Source organism: Bos mutus, chromosome 10, assembly GCF_027580195.1.
Source record: "Bos mutus isolate GX-2022 chromosome 10, NWIPB_WYAK_1.1, whole genome shotgun sequence".
Lineage (NCBI taxonomy): Eukaryota > Metazoa > Chordata > Mammalia > Artiodactyla > Bovidae > Bos > Bos mutus.
The window spans coordinates 12,167,877-12,188,041 of NC_091626.1; the positions used below are offsets into that span (position 1 = coordinate 12,167,877).

The following is a 20,165-nucleotide window of genomic DNA, read 5'->3' on the forward strand; positions in this document are numbered from 1 at the left end:
TCTTCCAGTTCATCCAATCTCTACTCAGGCATGAGTAAACTTGACTATTCACTTTCAGACTTAATATATTAGGAGATGGAACTTTTATAGCCCTTTGCTGATATTAGTAGGGACATTGCTATCTTCCTTATTTTTAACCAAAATATTATAAGTTAACCGCATCCTCTTTGGCAACAGAGCCATGGAAAAAAGAAGGCTTAAAACTGTCAGTGACTCAAAAGGTTAAACACAGAATTATTGTATGACCTAGCAATTCCACTTCTAAGTATACATACAAGAGATATGAAAACATACAGCCATACAGAAACTTGTACATTAATACTCCCAAAAGCATCATTCATAATAGCCAAAAAGTGGAAACCACTCACATATCCATTGTCTGCTGAATGCATAAATAAATTGTGGTAGACCCATAAGATGGAATATTATTCAGCCATATAAATAATAAAGCACAGACACATATTACAACATGGATAAACCTTGAAAACTTTATGCTAAGAGAAAGAATCAGCCACAAGATAATCATATATAGTATGATTCTACTGACATAAAAATGTCCACAATAGGCAAATCCACAGACACAGAAAGTTGACTAGTGGATTGTCTATAGGGAGACTTAGACAAACTATAATGAATACACACACACAGAAGTCGCTCAGTCGTGTCCGACTCTTTGCGACCCCATGGATTGTAGCCCACCAGGCTCCTCGGTCCATGGGATTTTCCAGGCATGAATACTGGAGTGGATTGCCGTTTCCTTCTCCAGGGGATCTTCCTGACCCAGGGATCGAACCTGGGTCTCCAGCATTGTAGGCAGACGCTTTACCGTCTGAACTATCAGGGAAGTCCATCAAAAACACAGAAGAGTAGTAGTAAGTTTCAAAAGGATGTCAGTTGAGATCTTTTACAGATGAAATCTACTTCCTAGAAGTCAACTCGCCAATTACATGCACAGCTGGATATAGGTGGTATTTATTTGTGGGGACATGATAAAAATGTTCTAAAATTTATTGTGGTGATTCAACTCTATAAATAAGACTAAAATTTACTGAATTGTACCATTTAAATGAGTGAATTGGATGGTGTAAACTGTGAATCAGTAAAGCTATTATATAAAAATGAAACTACAAGTTCAATACAACAGCCTAAATAAAGCACTAATTTATCCAGACCCTTGTTTCATGCATACTGACTTAAACTGCCAACTCTAAGGATCATTACAACTGATCCTTAAAAGCCATCTTTTTCTCATATTTTAAAAATAATAAAGTATATGATCAGAATAATACATTGATTTCTGATATTTTTCTGTAAATGTTTTTCAAATTATCTCCCCTATTTTTAATAGAAAGAACTCAGACAAAAGTGCTAGAACAAAGAGACACTGAACAATGGAGAAGGAAATGGCATGCCACTCCAGTACTCTTGCCTGGGAAATCCCATGGATAGAGGAGCCTGGCAGGCTGCAGTACATGGAGTCCCAGTAAGTCAGGCACGACTTACCAGCTAACATTAACACTTTAATGCCCAGGATGGATTTTTTAGCTCCAAGTCACCCTTTGAGGAACTGTCTCATTTTGTACTGCTTTGCGTAAACATAAAGCCAGTATTTTTTAAGACAACAACAAAAAAAGAGACACTGAAAAGATAAAGGAGCACAGGAAAAGAAAACATGATTCTGGATATAAATGTGTCTATTTTTTTAAAGTATTTATTAACAAACGAGTTCAACAGTTAACTTCAAAATCTACAAGGCATATTGTTTGAGTCAATAACAATAATTCTTTAAAAAAATACTTACCCCAGATCCGTAAGTGGAGGCTTATCTCTTCCTCTTCTATAGCAAAGGAAAATCTGCGGCCCCACAAGACTTCCATTATTGAGATCAGCTGACAGTCCCGTTGGGGTAATATCAATACATGTGTAATCCCGTGGCACTTCCTCCCCGAGAGATTTAATAATAACTGAAACATCTGTGATAGGCTCTTTTGGTCTGGCTACTTTATGACAGGCATCATTGAAGTGAATTTCTTCTTCAAGAGGCTTTGAAACATCAGTTAATCCTGCTACAACAAAGTAGTCAGCAACACGAGGCCCCTTATCTTCAATCATCTTCCATTACAGAAGGTACATCTAAAAAGAAAGTAAAAGACCAGTATTCTCCTATAATAAGTCAAGTAAATATAAGTGGTTTGTGTACAAATAAGAATAAAAACTAAAAAAAAGTGTACTACACCTCTGATAAAACACACTGCTGCTGCTGCTAAGACACCTCAGTCGTGTCCGACTCTGTGTGACCCCATAGATGGCAGCCCACCAGGCTGCCCCGTCCCTGGGATTCTCCAGGCAAGAACACTGGAGTGGGTTGCCATTTCCTCCTCCAGTGCATGAAAGTGAAAAATGAAAGTGAAGTTACTCAGTTGTGTCCGACTCTTAGCGGCCCCATGGACTGCAGCCTACCAGGCTCCTCCGTCCATGCGATTTTCCAGGCAAGAGTACTGGAGTGGGGTGCCATTGTATTATACATTTCATTGTCATATGTTAAAAGTATTTTTAAAGAAACTGGACTACATATAGCATTTGGAAAAGACCCTGATGCTGGGAAAGACTGAAGGCAAAGAAGAGGGCAGCAGAGGATGAGATGGTTAGACAGCATCAGTGGCTCAATGGACATGAATTTCAGCAAACTCGGAGATAGTGGAGGAGCCTGGCATGCTGCAGTCCCTGGAGTCACAAAGAATTGGACACGACTTAGCAAATGAACAACAATTTTATTATAAAAGGAATGCATGAATTTCCATTTTGGCAATATGAAAGCTTAGATTACCTAAGTAGCCAACAACAAAAAGACACACACCCTTCTAAATGCATAGTGCTAGTCACTCAGTTGTGTCCGACTCTGCAACCCCATGAATTGTAGCCTGCCAGGCTCCTCCGTCCATGGAATTCTTCAGGCAATAATACTGAACTGGGTTGCCATTCCCTTCTCCAAGGGATCTTCCCAACCCAGGGATCAAACCAGGTCCCCTGCATTGTAGGCAGATTCTTTACCATCGGAGCCACCAGGGAAGCCCTAAATGCATAGACTAGCTTGTAAAAATGTAAGGAAGGACTTCCCTGGTGATGCAGTGGATAAGAATCTGCCTGCCAATGCAGGAGACATGGGTTCAACCCTGGTCTGGGAAAATTCCACATGTCACAGAAAAACTAAGCCTGTGCACCACAACTACTGAGCCTGTGTGCTGCAACTACTGAAGCCCACGCACCCTAGAGCCTGTGCTCTGCAAGAGAAGCCACCACAATGAGAAGCCGGTGCACCTCAACCAAGAGTAGCCCCTGTTCACTGCAACTAGAGAAAGCCTGTGAGCAGCAACGAAGACTCAGTGCAACCGAAAATAAATAAAAATTTTTAAAAATAAAATAAAATATTTTTTTTAAAATGTAAGGGGAAAACAAATGAACAAAAAAAGGAAAAAAAAAAAAAATGTCAGGGCAATTCCCAGGGTCCCAAAACAGTAAGGAAACTGAAGGCCAGAATGCAATGTACAAGCTGATATTGGGTGGGAGAATTCTGCTGATCTCCTCAGTAATCAAGGGGCCTGTGTTTTTAAAAGGTATTGCAGGGTCAGGAGACAATGCATTGGGACCACATAAAATAGGGAACTGGAACTGAGACATTTGTATAAAGCCAAGAGCCTCAAAGGACTATATCCTCTGTTAAAGAGTGGATTTTAAAAATCCATTCACTGCTACAGGGAGATAATAAAGTTAGCTTCAATCTGGGCCCTACTTTGAGGGGAGTAAAAAATCTGAGAATGTATTAAAAAAAAGGCCTACTCACACTTGGATTTGAGGTTTGACCTTAAGCCATCTGCATGGCCCCAGGAAGGTCCAAACTAAGTTATTAATAATAACTGTGTTCCCAGGCTAGTGATAATCCTGGGGTAGCAAATGCAAAAAAGTTCTAGAGGGTACCCTCAACACAGGCTTTCCAAAGAGAAAGCCCCACTGAAGATGACCTCCTATTCTAAAATTACAAAACAAAAAAGAAAAATCCACCCTAAATGAGTTTTAGCAGATACAATAAATAAAAGAACTTCAAATAATAAAAGTAGGGCAGTGATTATAACACTATTACATGTTTATAACAAATTCAAAGAAAAAATTACACAAAGTGAAATTCATCATGTATCAATATTCACAAACATTTAACAGCAAAATCTCCTTCAGTTGTTTCAGTTCAGTTGCTCAGTTGTGTCCGACTCTTTGCGACCTCATGAATCACAGTACGCCAGGCCTCCCTGTCCATCAGTTGTTTAGTATCCCTTAAATCTTATTTGTTTCTTGAATGAGAAGATACCCCCTCTGTCAGTACTGTCATTGCTAATATAACAATTATAGGAAAAACAGTTTAAACTAAAACAGAAATTTCCCAACATGTGTCTCATGTTAGACTTAGTTTCAATAAATGCAAAGAAAGGACTTTATGGGCAAATAAATTAGATATATACACTATATGCCTCTTTTGTGTATTTATAATATATATGTAAAAATATTAAAAGATGTCAATACCAAAATCAGGTTGATTATATTCTTTGCAGCCAAAGATGGAGAAGCTCTATACAGTCAGCAAAAACAAGACCAGAAGCTGACTGTGGCTCAGATCATGAACTCCTTATTTGCAAAATTCAGACTTAAATTGAAGAAAGTAGGGAAAACCACTAGACCATTCAGGTATGATCTAAATCAAATCCCTTAGAATTATACATTGGAAGGAACAAAGAGATTCAAGGGATTAGATCTGATAGACAGAGTGCCTGAAGAACTATGGATGGAGGTTAGTGACACTGTACAGGAGGCTGTGATCAAGACCATCCCCACTAAAAAGAAATGCAAAAAGGCAAAATGGTTGTCTGAGGAGGCCTTACAAATAGCTGAGAAAAGAAGAGAAGCTAAAGGCAGAGGAGAAAAGGAAAGATATACCCATTTGAATGCAGAGTTCCAAAGAATAGCAAGGAGAGATAAGAAAGCCTCCCTCAGCGATCAATGCAAAAAAATAGAGGAAAACAACAGAATGGGAAACTAGAGATCTCTTCAAGAAAATCAGAGATACCAAGGGGACATTTCATGCAAAGATGGACACAATAAAGGATAGAAATGATATGGACCTAACAGAAGCAGAAGATATTAAGAAAAGGTGGCAAGAATACATAGCAGAACTGTACAAAAAAGATCTTAATGACCCAGATAACCATGATGGTGTGATCACTCTCCTAGAGCCAGACATCCTGGAATGCGAAGTCAAGTGAGCCTTAGGAAGAACCACTATGAACAAAGCTAGTAGAGGTGCTGGCATTCCAGTTGAGCTATTTCAAATCCTAAAAGATGATGCTGTTAAAGTGCTGCACTCAATATGCCAGCAAATTTGGAAAACTTAGCAGTGGCCACGGGACTGAAAAAGGTGAGTTTTCATCCTAATCCCAAATAAAGGCAATGCCAAAGAATGCTCAAACTACCACACAATTGCACTGATCTCACACACTAGCAAAGTAATGCTCAAAATTCTCCAGGCCTTCAAAAGTACATGAACCATGAACGTCCAGATGTTCAAGTTGGATTTAGAAAAGGCAGAGGAACGAGAGATCGAATTGCCAGCATACACTGGATTATTGAAAAAGCAAGAGAGTTCCAGAAAAACATCTATCTCTGCTTTACTGACTATGCCAAAGCCTTTGACTGTGTGGATCACAACACGCTGTGGAAAATTCTGAAAGAGATGGGAATACCAGACCACCTGACCTGCCTCCTAAGAAATTTGTATGCAGGTCAGGAAGCAACAGTTAGAACTGGACATGGGACAACAGACTGGTTCCAAATCGAGATAGGAGTACGTCAAGGCTGCTTTGTCACTCTGCTTATTTAACTTATATGCAGAGTATATCATGCAAAATGCCAGGCTGGATGAAGCATAACCTGGAGTCAAGATTGCCGGGAGAATTATCAATAACCTCAGATATGCAGATGACACCACCCTTATGGGAGAAAGCAAAGAACTAAAGAGCCTCTTGATGAAAGTGAAAGAGGAGAGTGAAAAAGTTGGCTTAAAACTCAACATTCAGAAAATGAAGATCATGGCATCTGGTCCCATCACTTCATGGCAAATAAACAGTGACAGACTTTAATTTTGGGGGCTCCACAATCACTGCAGATGGTGACTGCAGCCATGAAATTAAAAGACACTTGCTCCTTGGAAGAAAAGCTATGACCAACCTAGACAGCGTATTAAAAAGCAGATATTACTTTGCCACCAAAGGTCCATCTAATCAAAGCTATGGTTTTTCCAGGAGTCATGTATGGATGTGAGAGCTGGACTATAAAGAATGCTGAGCACAGAAGAACTGATGCTTTTGAACTGTGGTGTTGGAGAAGTCTTGAGAGTCCCTTGGATTCCTATGAGATTCAACCAGTCCATTGTAAAGGAAATCAGTCCTGAATATTCATTGGAAGGACTGATTGCTGAAGCTGAAACTCCAATACTTTGGCCACCTGATGCAAAGAACTGACTCATTTGAAAAGATCCTGATGCTGGAAAAGATTGAAGGCAGGAGGGGAAGGGGATGACAGAGGATGAGACGGTTGGATGGCATCACCAACCTGATGGACATGAGTTTGAGCATGTACCAGGAATTGGTGATAGGGAGGCATGGCATGCTGCAGTCCATGGGGTCGCAAAGAGTCAGACATGACTGAGTGACTGAACTGAACTGAAAAATATTAAATCCTCAGAAATTCTCTGATATACGTACCTGATTTATTTTGCTTTTATCCACAATTTCCCAAGTCTATTTGAACAATGAACCCTATTTTCCAACTTAAACACTAGGAGAAAGTAAATAATCTTTTTTGTATACTATAAAATACCTAAGGGCAACAAATTTTCACATATTTGTGTATAAGTTATTACCACTTTCATCATAATCCCAAAACTCATTTAATTTTTTATATGGCTAATGTCAGGGTTTTCAGTATTCATGTCACATATTTTAGAATTTATATCCATTGCTCAAATGTTCTCTGTAAATATTCTCACCATTTGCTTAGATAACATGCCTAAAGAAGGATCAAATGTCCCTACTTGTTTTATTTAGGTATATATGGCTCCTGTGTAGCAATTTCCTAACATGTAAGATTTCTACACAAAAGAGCTTAAACTTTCAGAAGTCTCTCCCAGACTGACAGTGAAGAGAAAGTAATAACCTGTTCTCCTGACAAAACTCTGTTAAACACTATTACAGGTGTTCACCTGCCTATTACAGGTGTTGACAAAAAAAAAAGCCAACAACACACACAGCTCTCCATTTTTTTTAAGGTAGGAAAACAAAAACAGTTTTTTAAAGCACTTTTGTATTAAACTTTTTTCATTAAATAGTCTTTGAAAATAATTCTTTAATGGCTATATTTTAATAAGCATAACATTATTGACCTGTTTCCTTACTGTTGATCATTTACTGTATCTACTTATTTTGCTAATATTTTAAAATGCTAAGATAAATAACTTTGAACATAAACCTCTGGCTACAACTCTTATCATTTCTTCAGGATAAATTTATTAAAGTAGAATTTGGGGTCAAATAGACACATACACTTACAGCTTCTGTAAGTGTTCATTTGCTTTTATGTGGGCATGAATTTTAAATTAAAAGCTCTTGACAGGCACGAGTCTTAAAGAGTACCTTAGTAGAGCACTTTCCTTTCATCATAATGAAGAGATTAAATATTCTTTTTCCTAAACTCTAACTTCACATTGTTTAAACTAAAGTATACATTTACTATTACATACTATAAAGTTTTATGTCTTGCTATGCAGAAAGAAGGGAAAGAGAATGGAAACAGCACTATGATGAAAACATATATATATATTTAATAGGTTCTTCTGCAAGCTACTACCTTAGCCATTGGAAATAAACAGCTATTATACTATTAAGCAGATATTTGGGAAAAATTATATGAAAATCTTGTTTTTGTTACATCTTCCTGGCTCACAAATTTTAATAATTTGATTTGACTCACAACTGAATATGGTAAATAACTACTAAAAGGGAACATGTCAAAAGTTCTTCATCAACACATATAAGAGTCATCAGGAAGTTCCCTTGTGGTCTGGAGGCTAAGACTTGGAGCTCCCAATGCAAGGGCCTCGGTTTATTTAGTCCCTGCTTGGAGAGCGGAATCCCACACGCTGCAGCTAAAGGATTTGCACGCCACAACGAAGAGCAAAGATCTAGATGCCACATTTAGGACCTGGTGCAGCTCAATAATTTTTTTTTTTTAATAGAGCAATCAATTTTAAAGTGGTGATAAAATCCTCTTTTATTAACAGAATAGTAAATTATATATCACTTCAGTTATCTTGCCTTTTATTCCATTTATTCATTTAGGTGTGGAGAGTGGTAAGGAAAGTAGGCAAAATATTTGAAGGCATTCTCTAATGACAAAGTATATAATAAAGTCAAGAGCATCGCTGGCAACATCCCATATGACTTCTAGATCTCAATGTTCTTTAATTTGCTCAAGAAGAGTTTATAATACTGAAAATCCACCTCTACTTTTTATTTCAAATCAACTGTTTATAAAGTAAGTTTGAGGTTTAGAAACTAGGGTTTATATACTGTTACAAATTACAAGGCAAAGAAAATAATGAAAATCTTTAACTCAGGGTAGTTATTTCCTAACAGTTTCAATAAATCATGAAACTTCCATTGGAATGTGAAATTTACAATCCTCATAGAAAATAATAAACATATATTAAGACAAAATGCCTTATGTTGGTAAGAGCCAACAAAAGTTACTTGGAAAGAACATTTAAGGAAAGCATTCGTAGTCATGTTCAAAACTTGGACTCTCAGTGTAGAACATCAGAGCAAAACCCCTAAACAATTAGGAGGTAAATTTTTCTTTTTTATTGTTTTTGGAGGTAAACTTTTTCAAATTTATTTTGGAAACTGGGGGCCACGCAAAATAAGTATTTGATCCAATAGTTCTCTACGTAATCACAGTAATGTAAACCCATGAAACAACTTTACTAAAACTCGAGTAACAATATCACATAATTAAAGTTATTGTTTTAATTCTTCTTTGTTCAACATGATACAGATAACTTAAAGAATTAGTTCATAATATGTTTACAGACATCTTTTTTAAATTTCACATCCCTACTTGGTGTGTTTAATTTCAAATTACATCTATTTTCTTTGAGATTAGAAAACAAGAAGGATGTGCTCTCTATTCCTAAAAGGTTCATGAGAACAAAATTGAGAAATCATTACAAGAAAGCTCTTGCCCATTCAGCAACTAATGGAGACTGACTTGCTTTTCTCCCTTTCAATCTCTGCCCAATCAATTCAGATTATTTTTTATTTCTACTGTCACTCCATTATGTCAAGTAGTAAAGCATTTGCTATCTAGGCTAACTCTAAGGACAAGAAAAGGCAAGAGTGGAAATCAGAGGCAACATTTTAAAGATATATGAAAAACAAAAATATGAGAACATAAATTTTGCAAAATTACAGACTTACTGAGTTGGTAAAAGGAGCAAAGTCTTTCAGATAGGGCCTCATATAGACATAAACTCAAGATTATACATGAAAATGGCTGATAACACAATGGACCAGCTCAACGGCCTCTCACTCCAGTTCACTTAAATAAGCTGGAAGAAATTTTATTTTTAAAAAGATAAATTTTTTAAAAAAAATTTAAATTTTTCGTATTTTTCAAATTTAAAATTTTTTTAAAAATTAAGAAAAACACTGTAATTTCACAGTTAAAAGCCTAACCAAGCTCATCTTTTCTTACATTATCAAAACTGGAGACTCTCATTCCCATCTTTTTCTAAACTTCATCTCTCATTGTTCTTCCAGCCAAGGTAATCTATCTGCTGTCCTGCAAGTACACCTTTGCTCTTTTCCTTTGATGATACTCTATTACCTTTTTCTAGTTAATATATGTTCATCTTATTTTTCAAAACAATTTAAACATATGTGGATTTTCATTTAAACTTTATGAATTGTACAAAACAGAAGAAAAAGAAATTCAATAATTCCATTCACAATAATAAATCTGGTTTATATTTAACTAAGTTTCCTAGTTTTCTTTTGAGCATAGAAACATCTTTCTAATCTTCATCTCCCTCTCGGTCACTAAATCGCATCTGACTCTTTGCAACCTTATTGACTATAGCCCAGCAGGCTTCTCTGTCCATGGGATTTCCCAGGCAAGAATACTGGAGTGGGTTGCCATGTCCTTCTTCATGGAATCTTCCCCAACCAGAGACTGAACCCACGTCTCCTGCATTGCAGGTGGATTCTTTACCTGCTGAGCCATCCGGAAGCCCTCATGCACAGTTATAATACAGAAGTATTTTTATTTTACTTATTTAATAAGTATTAGTTGGCTATAATCTTCATAATTATATTAAATGACCACATAATACTCCATTAAATAGAAATAGACACTATAATCAGTACCCAATACTTCCTCTCCCTGCTAGTGCCCAAGGTATGGTAGGCAGGTGCTTAAAAAATTTTAAGTGAATAAATAGTTCACTTTCAGACTTCCTCAAGTATATAAACTTCCTAAATGTAATGTCTTTTTTCTATAATCCACAATCAATTTTCTGAACCTCGATTACCTTAAATACTATAGCTATTGAATGTAGGATAAACACAGATAAACTAGATTTGAGTCTAACTTATCAGGGACTTGGGCAAAAGTAAAAATTTATTGAATTGATTCATTCATCCAATGAATTTTTTATAAATAGTTTTTAAAATCTAACACTATTCTAAATGTTGATGACAGTGTTGATGAAAGCTAGCGTATGCCTTCTTGCTTAGCTTTATCTTTCCATATCTCTCTATTCTTTTATTCCACTTCTAGTCATCTTTTCTCCTACCACATTTCCAGATTTCAGTGGCCTGCCTTCACCCTGCCCGAAGTTTTTCTACCAGTTTCTCCCTAAGGCCCCAAGGAGAGAAGTGACTGCTACTTTGTTTTCCCTTTCCCCCAGCTCCCTGAAAACTGGCACAAGCTGCTTAGAATGCTTAGGCATTCTAGGGAGATTTTGAAAGGAAAAAAAAATCTTATTTGTATACCATAATTAACAGGTTTACTTTTTTAAAAAAAAGGTTTAACCCACCCAAGCCAACTGACTTTTAAAAGTAAATTTTAGTAACAAAAAGTGTTGGAGTATGTGGGGCAAAGTTCTTAAGCAAGGGGGGAGCTTATTTGTCTTCTAGACTACTTTGAAACCACTTCCCCTCTCAATACCTATTCCCAAGAAAACACCAATAGTAAAAAAAAAAAAACACAATATGTAATTTGGCAGCTCCCTTTTGAAAGATTACCAATACTTAATTTATATTAAAAAAAAAGTTAGGATAAGGATAATAGACATTTAAAGGGGAAGAGATCTTTTCATTAGTGATAGTCTTAATCCTTACTTTAGAGCCAAAGAAACTGAAGCACAAAAGGTAGCTTACTTAAGGATACCTAGTTAGCGGTAGAGCCTGGGCAAGCACTCACGTCCCTTCATCTAGAATTCTTTACACTTGGAGATGCTATTTCTAAGATGTTTCTAATAAACAGTGTTGAATTAATACTGACCCAGGGCACACCTGAAACATCTTTTTTTAACAAGTTATTTCATGTCACTTGTTACTTAAAATCATTACCTGGTGAATATAGGCCAAATTCTTGTTAAGAGATCTGATAAATTAACATTTCACTGTGTTTATATAGCAAACAGTTAATAAAAATAAATATAAATGTAAAAAAAACAAAAACAAACTACTTACACATTACTGAAAGTCTCTCTGAAAATGATGCCAGATCTCAATTTGTGAATTCTGCAAGCCTCAGAGTTTGAGAAATACTGTATTAAAAAGAGTAAGAATTGAGCTCAAATTAATTCCAATCAAGTGTTTTCCCCTAAGATGCCTGTGTATATTTAAAAGTTGTTAATAACAATAATTTGCAAACAAAAAGATTGCATGTATTGTTTTCATATGGTTAAGCAATTTTCATATACCAGCTCTTTCAGAAAACACATTTCAGTCAAGAACAACACTTAAAAAATAGATAAAGGGGACAAAGAGAGAAAACAAAACAAAAAAATAAGGGCACAAAAGAGTAAATGTGTACAGAAACAAGAAGAAAGAAAAACATGTCAATTTCTGAGACATTATGTATAGTATCTCATTCCTAGAAGAAAAATATAGGCACAAGCACAAGAGGAAGAAACCATAGTTTTAACTAATACTGAATATCTAATAATAACAGGGAAATAGCAGCAGCAGCAGACACCAGACTGACCTAACTTGGTGGATCTTTGGTGCCTGTCTGGGAAATGGGAGAGATGTGGGTAAAGGGCTAAAATCAATTAAAGTGATTAAAGTGTCTTAGGATGGAAAAGTGGATAAAAAGAATGAATGCAAAATAACATTAAGTACAATCTTGCTACATTTTGGACTGCTAAAAATGATCGAGATAGATATTTATGTTTGAAAAAGTAGGACGCCACTCCACCTCAGATTCACTGAGTATCTTCAGTCAGTAAATATAGAGTGGTGGCTCAGATGGTAAAGAATCTGCCTGCAATGCAGGAGACCTGGGTTTAATCCCTGGATTGGAAAGATCCCCTGGAGGAGGGCATGGCAACCCACTCCAGTATTCCTGCCTGGAGAATCCCCATGGACAGAGGAGCCTGGCGGGCTATATCCAAGGGGTTGCAAAGAGTCAGACACGACTGAGAGGCTAAGTACACATCTATTTTTCAAATAATTCTAAAATCAAAACCAATACAATTTTGTAAAGTAATTAGCCTCTAATTGAAATAAATTAAAAAAAGAAAAATCCAGTAATGATAAAAAATAAATAAATAAAATCTTATCGTGGACAGGCAGCAAAGAAACAATGTAAATACAGATCTGCTGAAACAATTTTTAAATTCAGCATCAGATTATCACAAAAATGTTCTAGCTGAAATACTCAATGTATATGAAAAATACTGGAAAAATCTGAAAACTGCACCTATTTTATTGGTAGAATATCAGGCTTGTTTGACGCAATTATAAATTATGAATGTAGTATATAATCAATTCCAAACAAATTTTCTGCACACTGAGTTTCCTTATATAGTAAGAACATTTTATGACAATGACTTCCAAGTACCTATGCTCCACTAAATATTTGTTAGTAAAAAAACAAAGCATTTTCTTTAGTGTTGAAATTTTCAGATTAATTTACAGCAGCATTCACAATATGAAATGTTTCCTCTTTGACAGAAGAAATTTCTAAAACTGTTACTTTGATTCCATGAACTGTATGAAAAAACGGACCCATTATTAGAATTACCTGGTTTCCCATTACACAGAAAGTGAGACTGATGTGAAACTGGCATCATTTAAGTGTTTACAAAGTTCTTCTGTTAATGGAGACAACACATCACCACTATTGCTTCACTTTCTGTACATGCATAAGAAAACTTGCAACAAAAAACGCATAAAATCTATTTAGTAAAGCATCCTTTGAAGTAAATGGAAAGTCATGCTCCTCAAAGTGCTTCCAGCAGCTACATATGTTCAATTATCTTTCAGCACATACTTCTTTAAATTGCTGTTATTTTTAATTGAACTTTTCATTCTGAAATAATTTTACATTTACATTCAGTTGAAAAAAAACAATGGAGATCTGGTATAATTTTTACCCAGTTTCTCCCAATGGCAAAATCTTGAAAAATCATAGTATAATCATAGTGGGGATACTGAATGATGCAATTCTATCTTATTCTGATATTCCCAATTTTACTTGTATTCGTGTGTGTATATGTGTGTATTTAGTTCTATACAATTTTATTAAATGTGCAGCTTCATGTACTTATCACCCAACTCAAGATACAGAACAGTTCCATCCCAAGGATCCTTAGTGTTGCCCTTTTATAAGTATGCCCACTTCCCTCCTGCCCTCCCCACACTGTCCATATATCAGTGGAGTGGTATATTTTTACCAGAGAGCATACAGGGCCAATGAAAGGAAAAGAAAGTCTCTAAAGCAATAACCCCTTACAAAATAGGTGGAGAAACAAACCAGAGAAAAAAGCATATACATGTGCAAAGACTTACTGGTCACATTCACTCAGCCATCTGGAACATTACATTTGAATATAATTATGCAAGCATAAATGCACAGGCATATACATACACGCAAAGATAGAAACAGAGAGTGATCATCTACTAAGTCACAGTGACAGTCAATCTCCTTGATACTGAGGTAAATTTTCCTATCATGAATAAAATCCAGACTAGAATCAAGTGCACAAATAATGCTACAGAATGACTGGGGCCTCCCAGGTGGCTCAGTGGTAAAGAATCTGCCTGCTAATACAGGAGACATGGGTTCGATTCCTGAGTCAGGAAGATACTCTGGAGGAGGACATGCCAACCCACTGCAGTATCCTAGCCTGGAGGATCCCATAGACAGAGGACCCTGGTGGGCTACAGTCCACAGGGTCACAAAAAGTCAGACACCATTGATCAACTGAGCACCTGAGCATGAGAATGCACAGAACGACTGCAACGGGGATTCCTAGATGTATAAGAAAATGTCTTAAAAAAGAGTTTTTACTGTGTTCAGGGGTAAACCTGCCACCCCCCTCACACCTGCCCAGAAATCAGATTTGAACTAAAGTAGCAGGGACTTCCTCAGTGATCCAGTGGTGAAGACTTTCTGCTCCTAATGCAGGCGGCACAGGTTTGATTCCTGGTTGGGAAACTTAAGATCTCACATTTCATGTCGCATAGCCACACACACACACACACACACACACGACTGTAAAACTAATGTTTAAAAATAAAGTAGTTGGTATTCCCTTGAGAGTATAAATCTGGTGTGGAAAGAAGAAGAACAGACTGGAAATAACTGAGGGTTAATACGCAGATACCTCTTGTCTCTCCAGACAGACTATAAACAATTCAAAGGCAGAAACTCTGTCTTTTATTTCTTTTGATTCCTCACATAAATTATAGGAGTTATAAATACATGGTAGGTATATAAATATTTATTAAATGAATGAGGTAAGCACAGTAGAGGAAAACTGTGAAGAATAAGACACCACAGAATCATAGGATTTTAGAGCGAGGAGGGTACTTTCAATCCTTTTTATAAATGAAGAAATGGAGGCATAAACGTTAAACAGCTTGCCTAAAGACCATATACATCAGTTTATAACTCAATTCCCATGGCTTTAAATTTGGAGTTCTTCTATTCCATATTTCAATTAAAGAATGACAGAGAAGAAAGTAATTCCTGGGGGAGCCCTGTATATTAATTCATGAATGTGAGCTTTGATGAACCAAAAAAGTTAATAGGTAAGTGAGAGAAGTTAAACTAGATGGGTGGGGTAAGAAATAGAATGAATGACCAAGAATCAGGGAAAAGTGTAAAATAGAAAATGAAAGAAGATAAAGAGATATGGCAAGAAAAGTAACAAAAAAGATGAGTAAAAAAAAAGTGCAGAAATGGGAAGGAGAAAAGTGAGAAATGGTTAAAGAGGTATGAAGAGATGGTATTTGGGGAATTTTTAATACTATTTATATGTTCAAGAATTTTTAAAAATATTTATTTATTTTTGGCTGCATCAGGTCTTAGCTGTTGGCACACAGGATCTTCATGTGGGCTTCTCTCTTGTGATGTGCAGGGTTCTGTAGTTGCAGCTTGTGGGCTTAGCTGCCACACAGCATGTGGGATCTTAGTTCCCCAACCAGGGATCCAACCTACGTCCTCTGCATTGACAGGGGGATTCTTATCCACTGAACCACTAGGGGAGTCCCAAACGTATTTCTTAAATAAGCTTGACGACCATCTCAGGAAACTAAAGTAGGATATTAGGAAAATAATAAGGAATAATGAAGAACCAACTACAAACACTGGGTATTAAAAATAATAAATTTTAAATCAGGTTTAATAATGAAATAAATATAAATACAGTTGAATATTATATTTGATACAATAGAAAAAAATCAATATACTTGAAAGTGAAATCAGTGAACAGATGATGAGAATAAGATATTAAGAAGGCATAAAGCAATTAAAAATATATATTATAAAAGTTTAAAAATATGGAAGTTTTAAAGAATAAGAGGAACTAAACAATAAGAAAATGAATCAACCAATTAAAAAATGGGCAAAAGACCTGAACAGACACTTCACTAAAGACAACATACACGTGGCAAGTAAGCATCTGAAAAGATATTCAACATCATATATCATTAGGAAAATGCAAAGTAAAATAACAATAAAAAATCACCACACTCCTATTAAAATGGCCAAAATCTAGGACACTGACAACACCAAATGATGGCAAGAATGTGGGGCAGCAGAAACTCACTCACCACTGGTGAAAATCGAAGATAAATCATATAGTCACTCTGGGGAACAGTTTGGCAATTTCTTACCAAACTAAGCATACTCTTCCCATATGATCTAGCAACCACACTTGGTACTTACCCAAATGAGTTGAAAACGTGTAAACTCAAAAACCTGTCTGTGATGTGTACAGCAGCTTTATTCGTAACTGCCACAGTTGAAAGGAACTAAAATGTCTTTCAGCAGGTGAATGGATTAATTAACTAGTACATCCAGACAATGGAATATTTTTCAGTGCTAAAATGAAATGAGCTATCAAACCATGAAAAGACATGGAAGAACCTTATCTTCATATTACTAAGTGAAAAAAGCCAATCTAAAAAGGCTATGTGCTGTATAATTTCAACTATATGACATCCTGGAAAAGACAAAACTATGACAGTAAAACTTTTTACAAAACAATAAAAAGATCACCAGCTGCCAGCAAGTTAGGAAGAAAGGATAAACAGCCTGAGCACAGAGGATTTTAAGGCAGTGAAACTATCCTGTATGATATATAACGGCACATACATGTCATTATACATTTGTTAAAACGCACGGAATGTACAACACAAAGAGTGAACCCTACTGATAATGATGTGTCAGCTTAGGTTCATGGGTTATAACAAATGCATTGCTCTGGTGTGGTATGCTGATAGTGGGAAAAGCTGTATTTGTTGGTGGAAGGTGTACATAGACACTCTCTACAATTTCTTCTCAATTTTGCTGTGTCTAAAACTATTTTTTTAAACTATTTTAAAAAATAAAGTATAATTAAAGGGAAAAAAAAAAAGAATTAGTTGTGAAGAGTTAGTTGTGAACATATATGGAGGCTAGGAAAAACAGAGTTGATATCTAAATAATAGGACTTTCAGAAGGTGAAAAAGAAACAGAAATGAAGAATAATGAGAAATAATGACCAATAATTTCCAAAAATTAAAGATATGTCAGTTTGATATATAATAAAAAATACTAGACCCTTTTTTTAAAGAAATCTTAGAACATCTCAAAGAGAAAAATTCTAAAAATTCCCCCTAAATGTAGCTCACCTACAGAAAAAAAAAATTATAGGTTTCTAATTATTGATAGTAATAATGTATGTAAATGGAATATTTTAATGTAATATTTTTAATTAAAATTTAATTTAAAAAATTAAAATTAAAATTTTACTCTTAATATTTGTTAAATTTTCATTTAAAAAATGAAATTGAATATATAACTAAGTGAAAGTGTGTCTGTCACTCAGTCTTGTCTAACTTTGTGACTCCGTATAACTAAACTATTAAACACAAGGACGAAATAAAGACATTCTTAGGAATATAAGTAAGTACTCAGATGGTTTACCATGAAAACTGCTAAACAAAAAAAAATCAAAATATTGGTCCAAATGTTATAAATCTAGGTGGCTCCATAAGATATGGCAAGAAAGAGTGAGTAAATAACTTAAAGGGGACTTCCCTGGCAATCTAGTGCTTAAGACTCAGTGCTCCCAATGCAGAGTGTGCTGGTTTGATCCCCGGTCTGGGAAGATTCCATGTGCCTCATGGTATGAAAAAAAACAAAACCCAAAACTTAAAAGGTTCACTCTTGTTAAACAATGGAAGTGGGGAGAGAGAATAAAGGTAGGAAAAGGAGAAAAAAAATATACCATAATAATCTTGAATATTAAAAGACTTGAGAATGTTAACATGATGGGGACAGAGAGGAGGGCCTACTAAAATACATGCCTTATTTAGGGGTGAAGATACATATAATCAATAAGTTTAAAAATTTGACAAATATAAATATAGAACAGGATTTAGTGACTGAACAACACCACCAAATATAAATAAGAATATAAGTAAAGGGTAACCACTAGAATAAAAATAGAAAACATAATTTTCAAACTGGCATCAAAAAAATTATTTATCCTCAAAAATTGGAAAAGAGAAAGAAAAGAAATTAGGGTAAATAGAAAACACAGAGTAAAATGGTAGGAGTAATTCCTGATGTAATAGAACAAGTTTAGCATACTAAAAATCTCTGAGAAAGCACACTTAGAGGTAACATGCCAATCTTCTTACTGATCCTTGAATAATCAGGTGTGTTCCAGCCTCAGGACCCTTTTATCCTTCCTGCTTTCTCTGCCTGGAATAGTCTTCCCAGATGCCAGCTGGTCGAATCTGTGTCTCCTGCACTGGGAGGTGGATTCTTTACCAATGAGCCAACAGAGAAGCCCAGGATGGCATGCTAAGTAAACATGTTAAAGTAGATATCTGTGGGGGAAAGGGAATGGGAGCGAAGATAGAGGATAAAGGAAGATAAAATTAAAACAGGACCCCACACAGTAAAGGACGAAAGAGTACCATGTAGTCAGAAATACGATTAAATCAATTCTCTATAACTGAGGCTTCCTCCCCACGAGATATTTAGCCACTGGTTTCAGCAAAACTTGGGCGGTTCTGGTGGCTCAGATGGTAAAGAACCTGCCTGCAATGCAGGAACCTGGGTTCCAACCCTGGGTTGGGAAGATCCCCTGGAGAAGGGAATGACAACCCACTCCAGTATTCGTGCCTGAAGAATGCGATGGAGAGAGGAGCCTGATGGGCTATAGTCCACAGGGTCACAAAAAGTCAGACACAACTGAGCGACTGACACTTTCAGTCTTTTTTTCCTAGCAAAACTCAAATCATTGTGACCCTGAGAAGACCCACTTCAGTAAAGTGTTAGTAAGAAGAAAGCCCAACTAGAATGAGCTGAGTAGAGAATGGAGAGTGAGGAAGTATATATAAACCTTTGCAGGAGTTTTGATATAGAGGGAAGCAGGAAAGTGGAGTGGTAATTTCAGAAGACATGGAACCAACCACAGACTTTTCTAAAGAAATGATCAAAATTAAGGGGGTATGCCGAGAGCATATCCAGCAGAGACGGGAAAAGGAGATGAAGAAGGAAAAAATAAGTGTAAAAGCCTTGAGAAAGTATGAGAGGATAGGGTCCAAAACAGAGGATCTAATCACAGAGACAAGGATTTCTCCACAAAAACAAGCTTCCCATACAAATGTTTAACAATGATTCTTCTGAATATGTGGGCTCTGGCAATGTGGGTTCTTAACTTTTTTTTGGATAATGTACCTCCTTGAGAATCTGATTAGTGCTATGAATCTTCTCTGTCTTAAACTACACATACTTATTTAGATAGATATTCAGATAGAACTTTACATACAACTTTAAGGGGGTCACTGAGCCATGCTCCCCAAGCTAATCCATGCACAAGTCTGTTTCAGGTGGGTTTTATTCACTTTTAATTTTTAATTAAAGCATAATGTACATATAGAAAACTAGAACTGCAGGAAAGTGAACACAACAGTACCATTATATATACCTTTAAGAAACAGAACAGTACCAGTAACTGGAAGTCCTGAATCCCCCTTCAGTCCTCCCAAAAAGAACCACTATTTTGACTTCTAGCACTGAATTATTTTTGTCTGTTTCTGAATTTTATATAAATGGAAGGTGGAAGGATTCATACAGGATGTATTCTTTTGGTCCAGTTTTTTTCACTCTACACTGTTTCTGATATTCAGTCATACTCATATATGTAGCAGTTTGTTCACTTTCATTTCTGTATAGTTTTTCATTGAGAATATATGTATCCATTCCACTGTTAACAGACATCTGGATTATTTCCAAAGGTAGGCTATTACAAATAATTACAAAGCCATGTACAA

At 36.0% G+C, this 20,165-nt stretch overlaps 1 protein-coding gene across 4 annotated transcripts in view; it reads right to left on the reverse strand.

Annotated features, from left to right (window-relative positions):
• Positions 1-20,165, reverse strand: part of DENND4A (DENN domain containing 4A) — a 126,732-nt gene that overhangs the window by 88,267 nt on the left and 18,300 nt on the right. For 2 of the 4 annotated variants that reach the window (XM_070377306.1, XM_070377302.1), the window contains exons 2-3: positions 11,853-11,929; positions 1,802-2,133 (exon numbers count right to left, since the gene is read on the reverse strand). In XM_070377306.1, the coding sequence (XP_070233407.1) occupies positions 1,802-2,112 (311 nt within the window). In that variant the 5' untranslated portion in view covers positions 2,113-2,133; positions 11,853-11,929. Of the gene's footprint in view, positions 1-1,801; positions 2,134-9,575; positions 9,687-11,852; positions 11,930-20,165 lie in introns of those variants that run through there. The other 2 variants (XM_070377305.1, XM_070377303.1) reach the window with 2 other exon arrangements.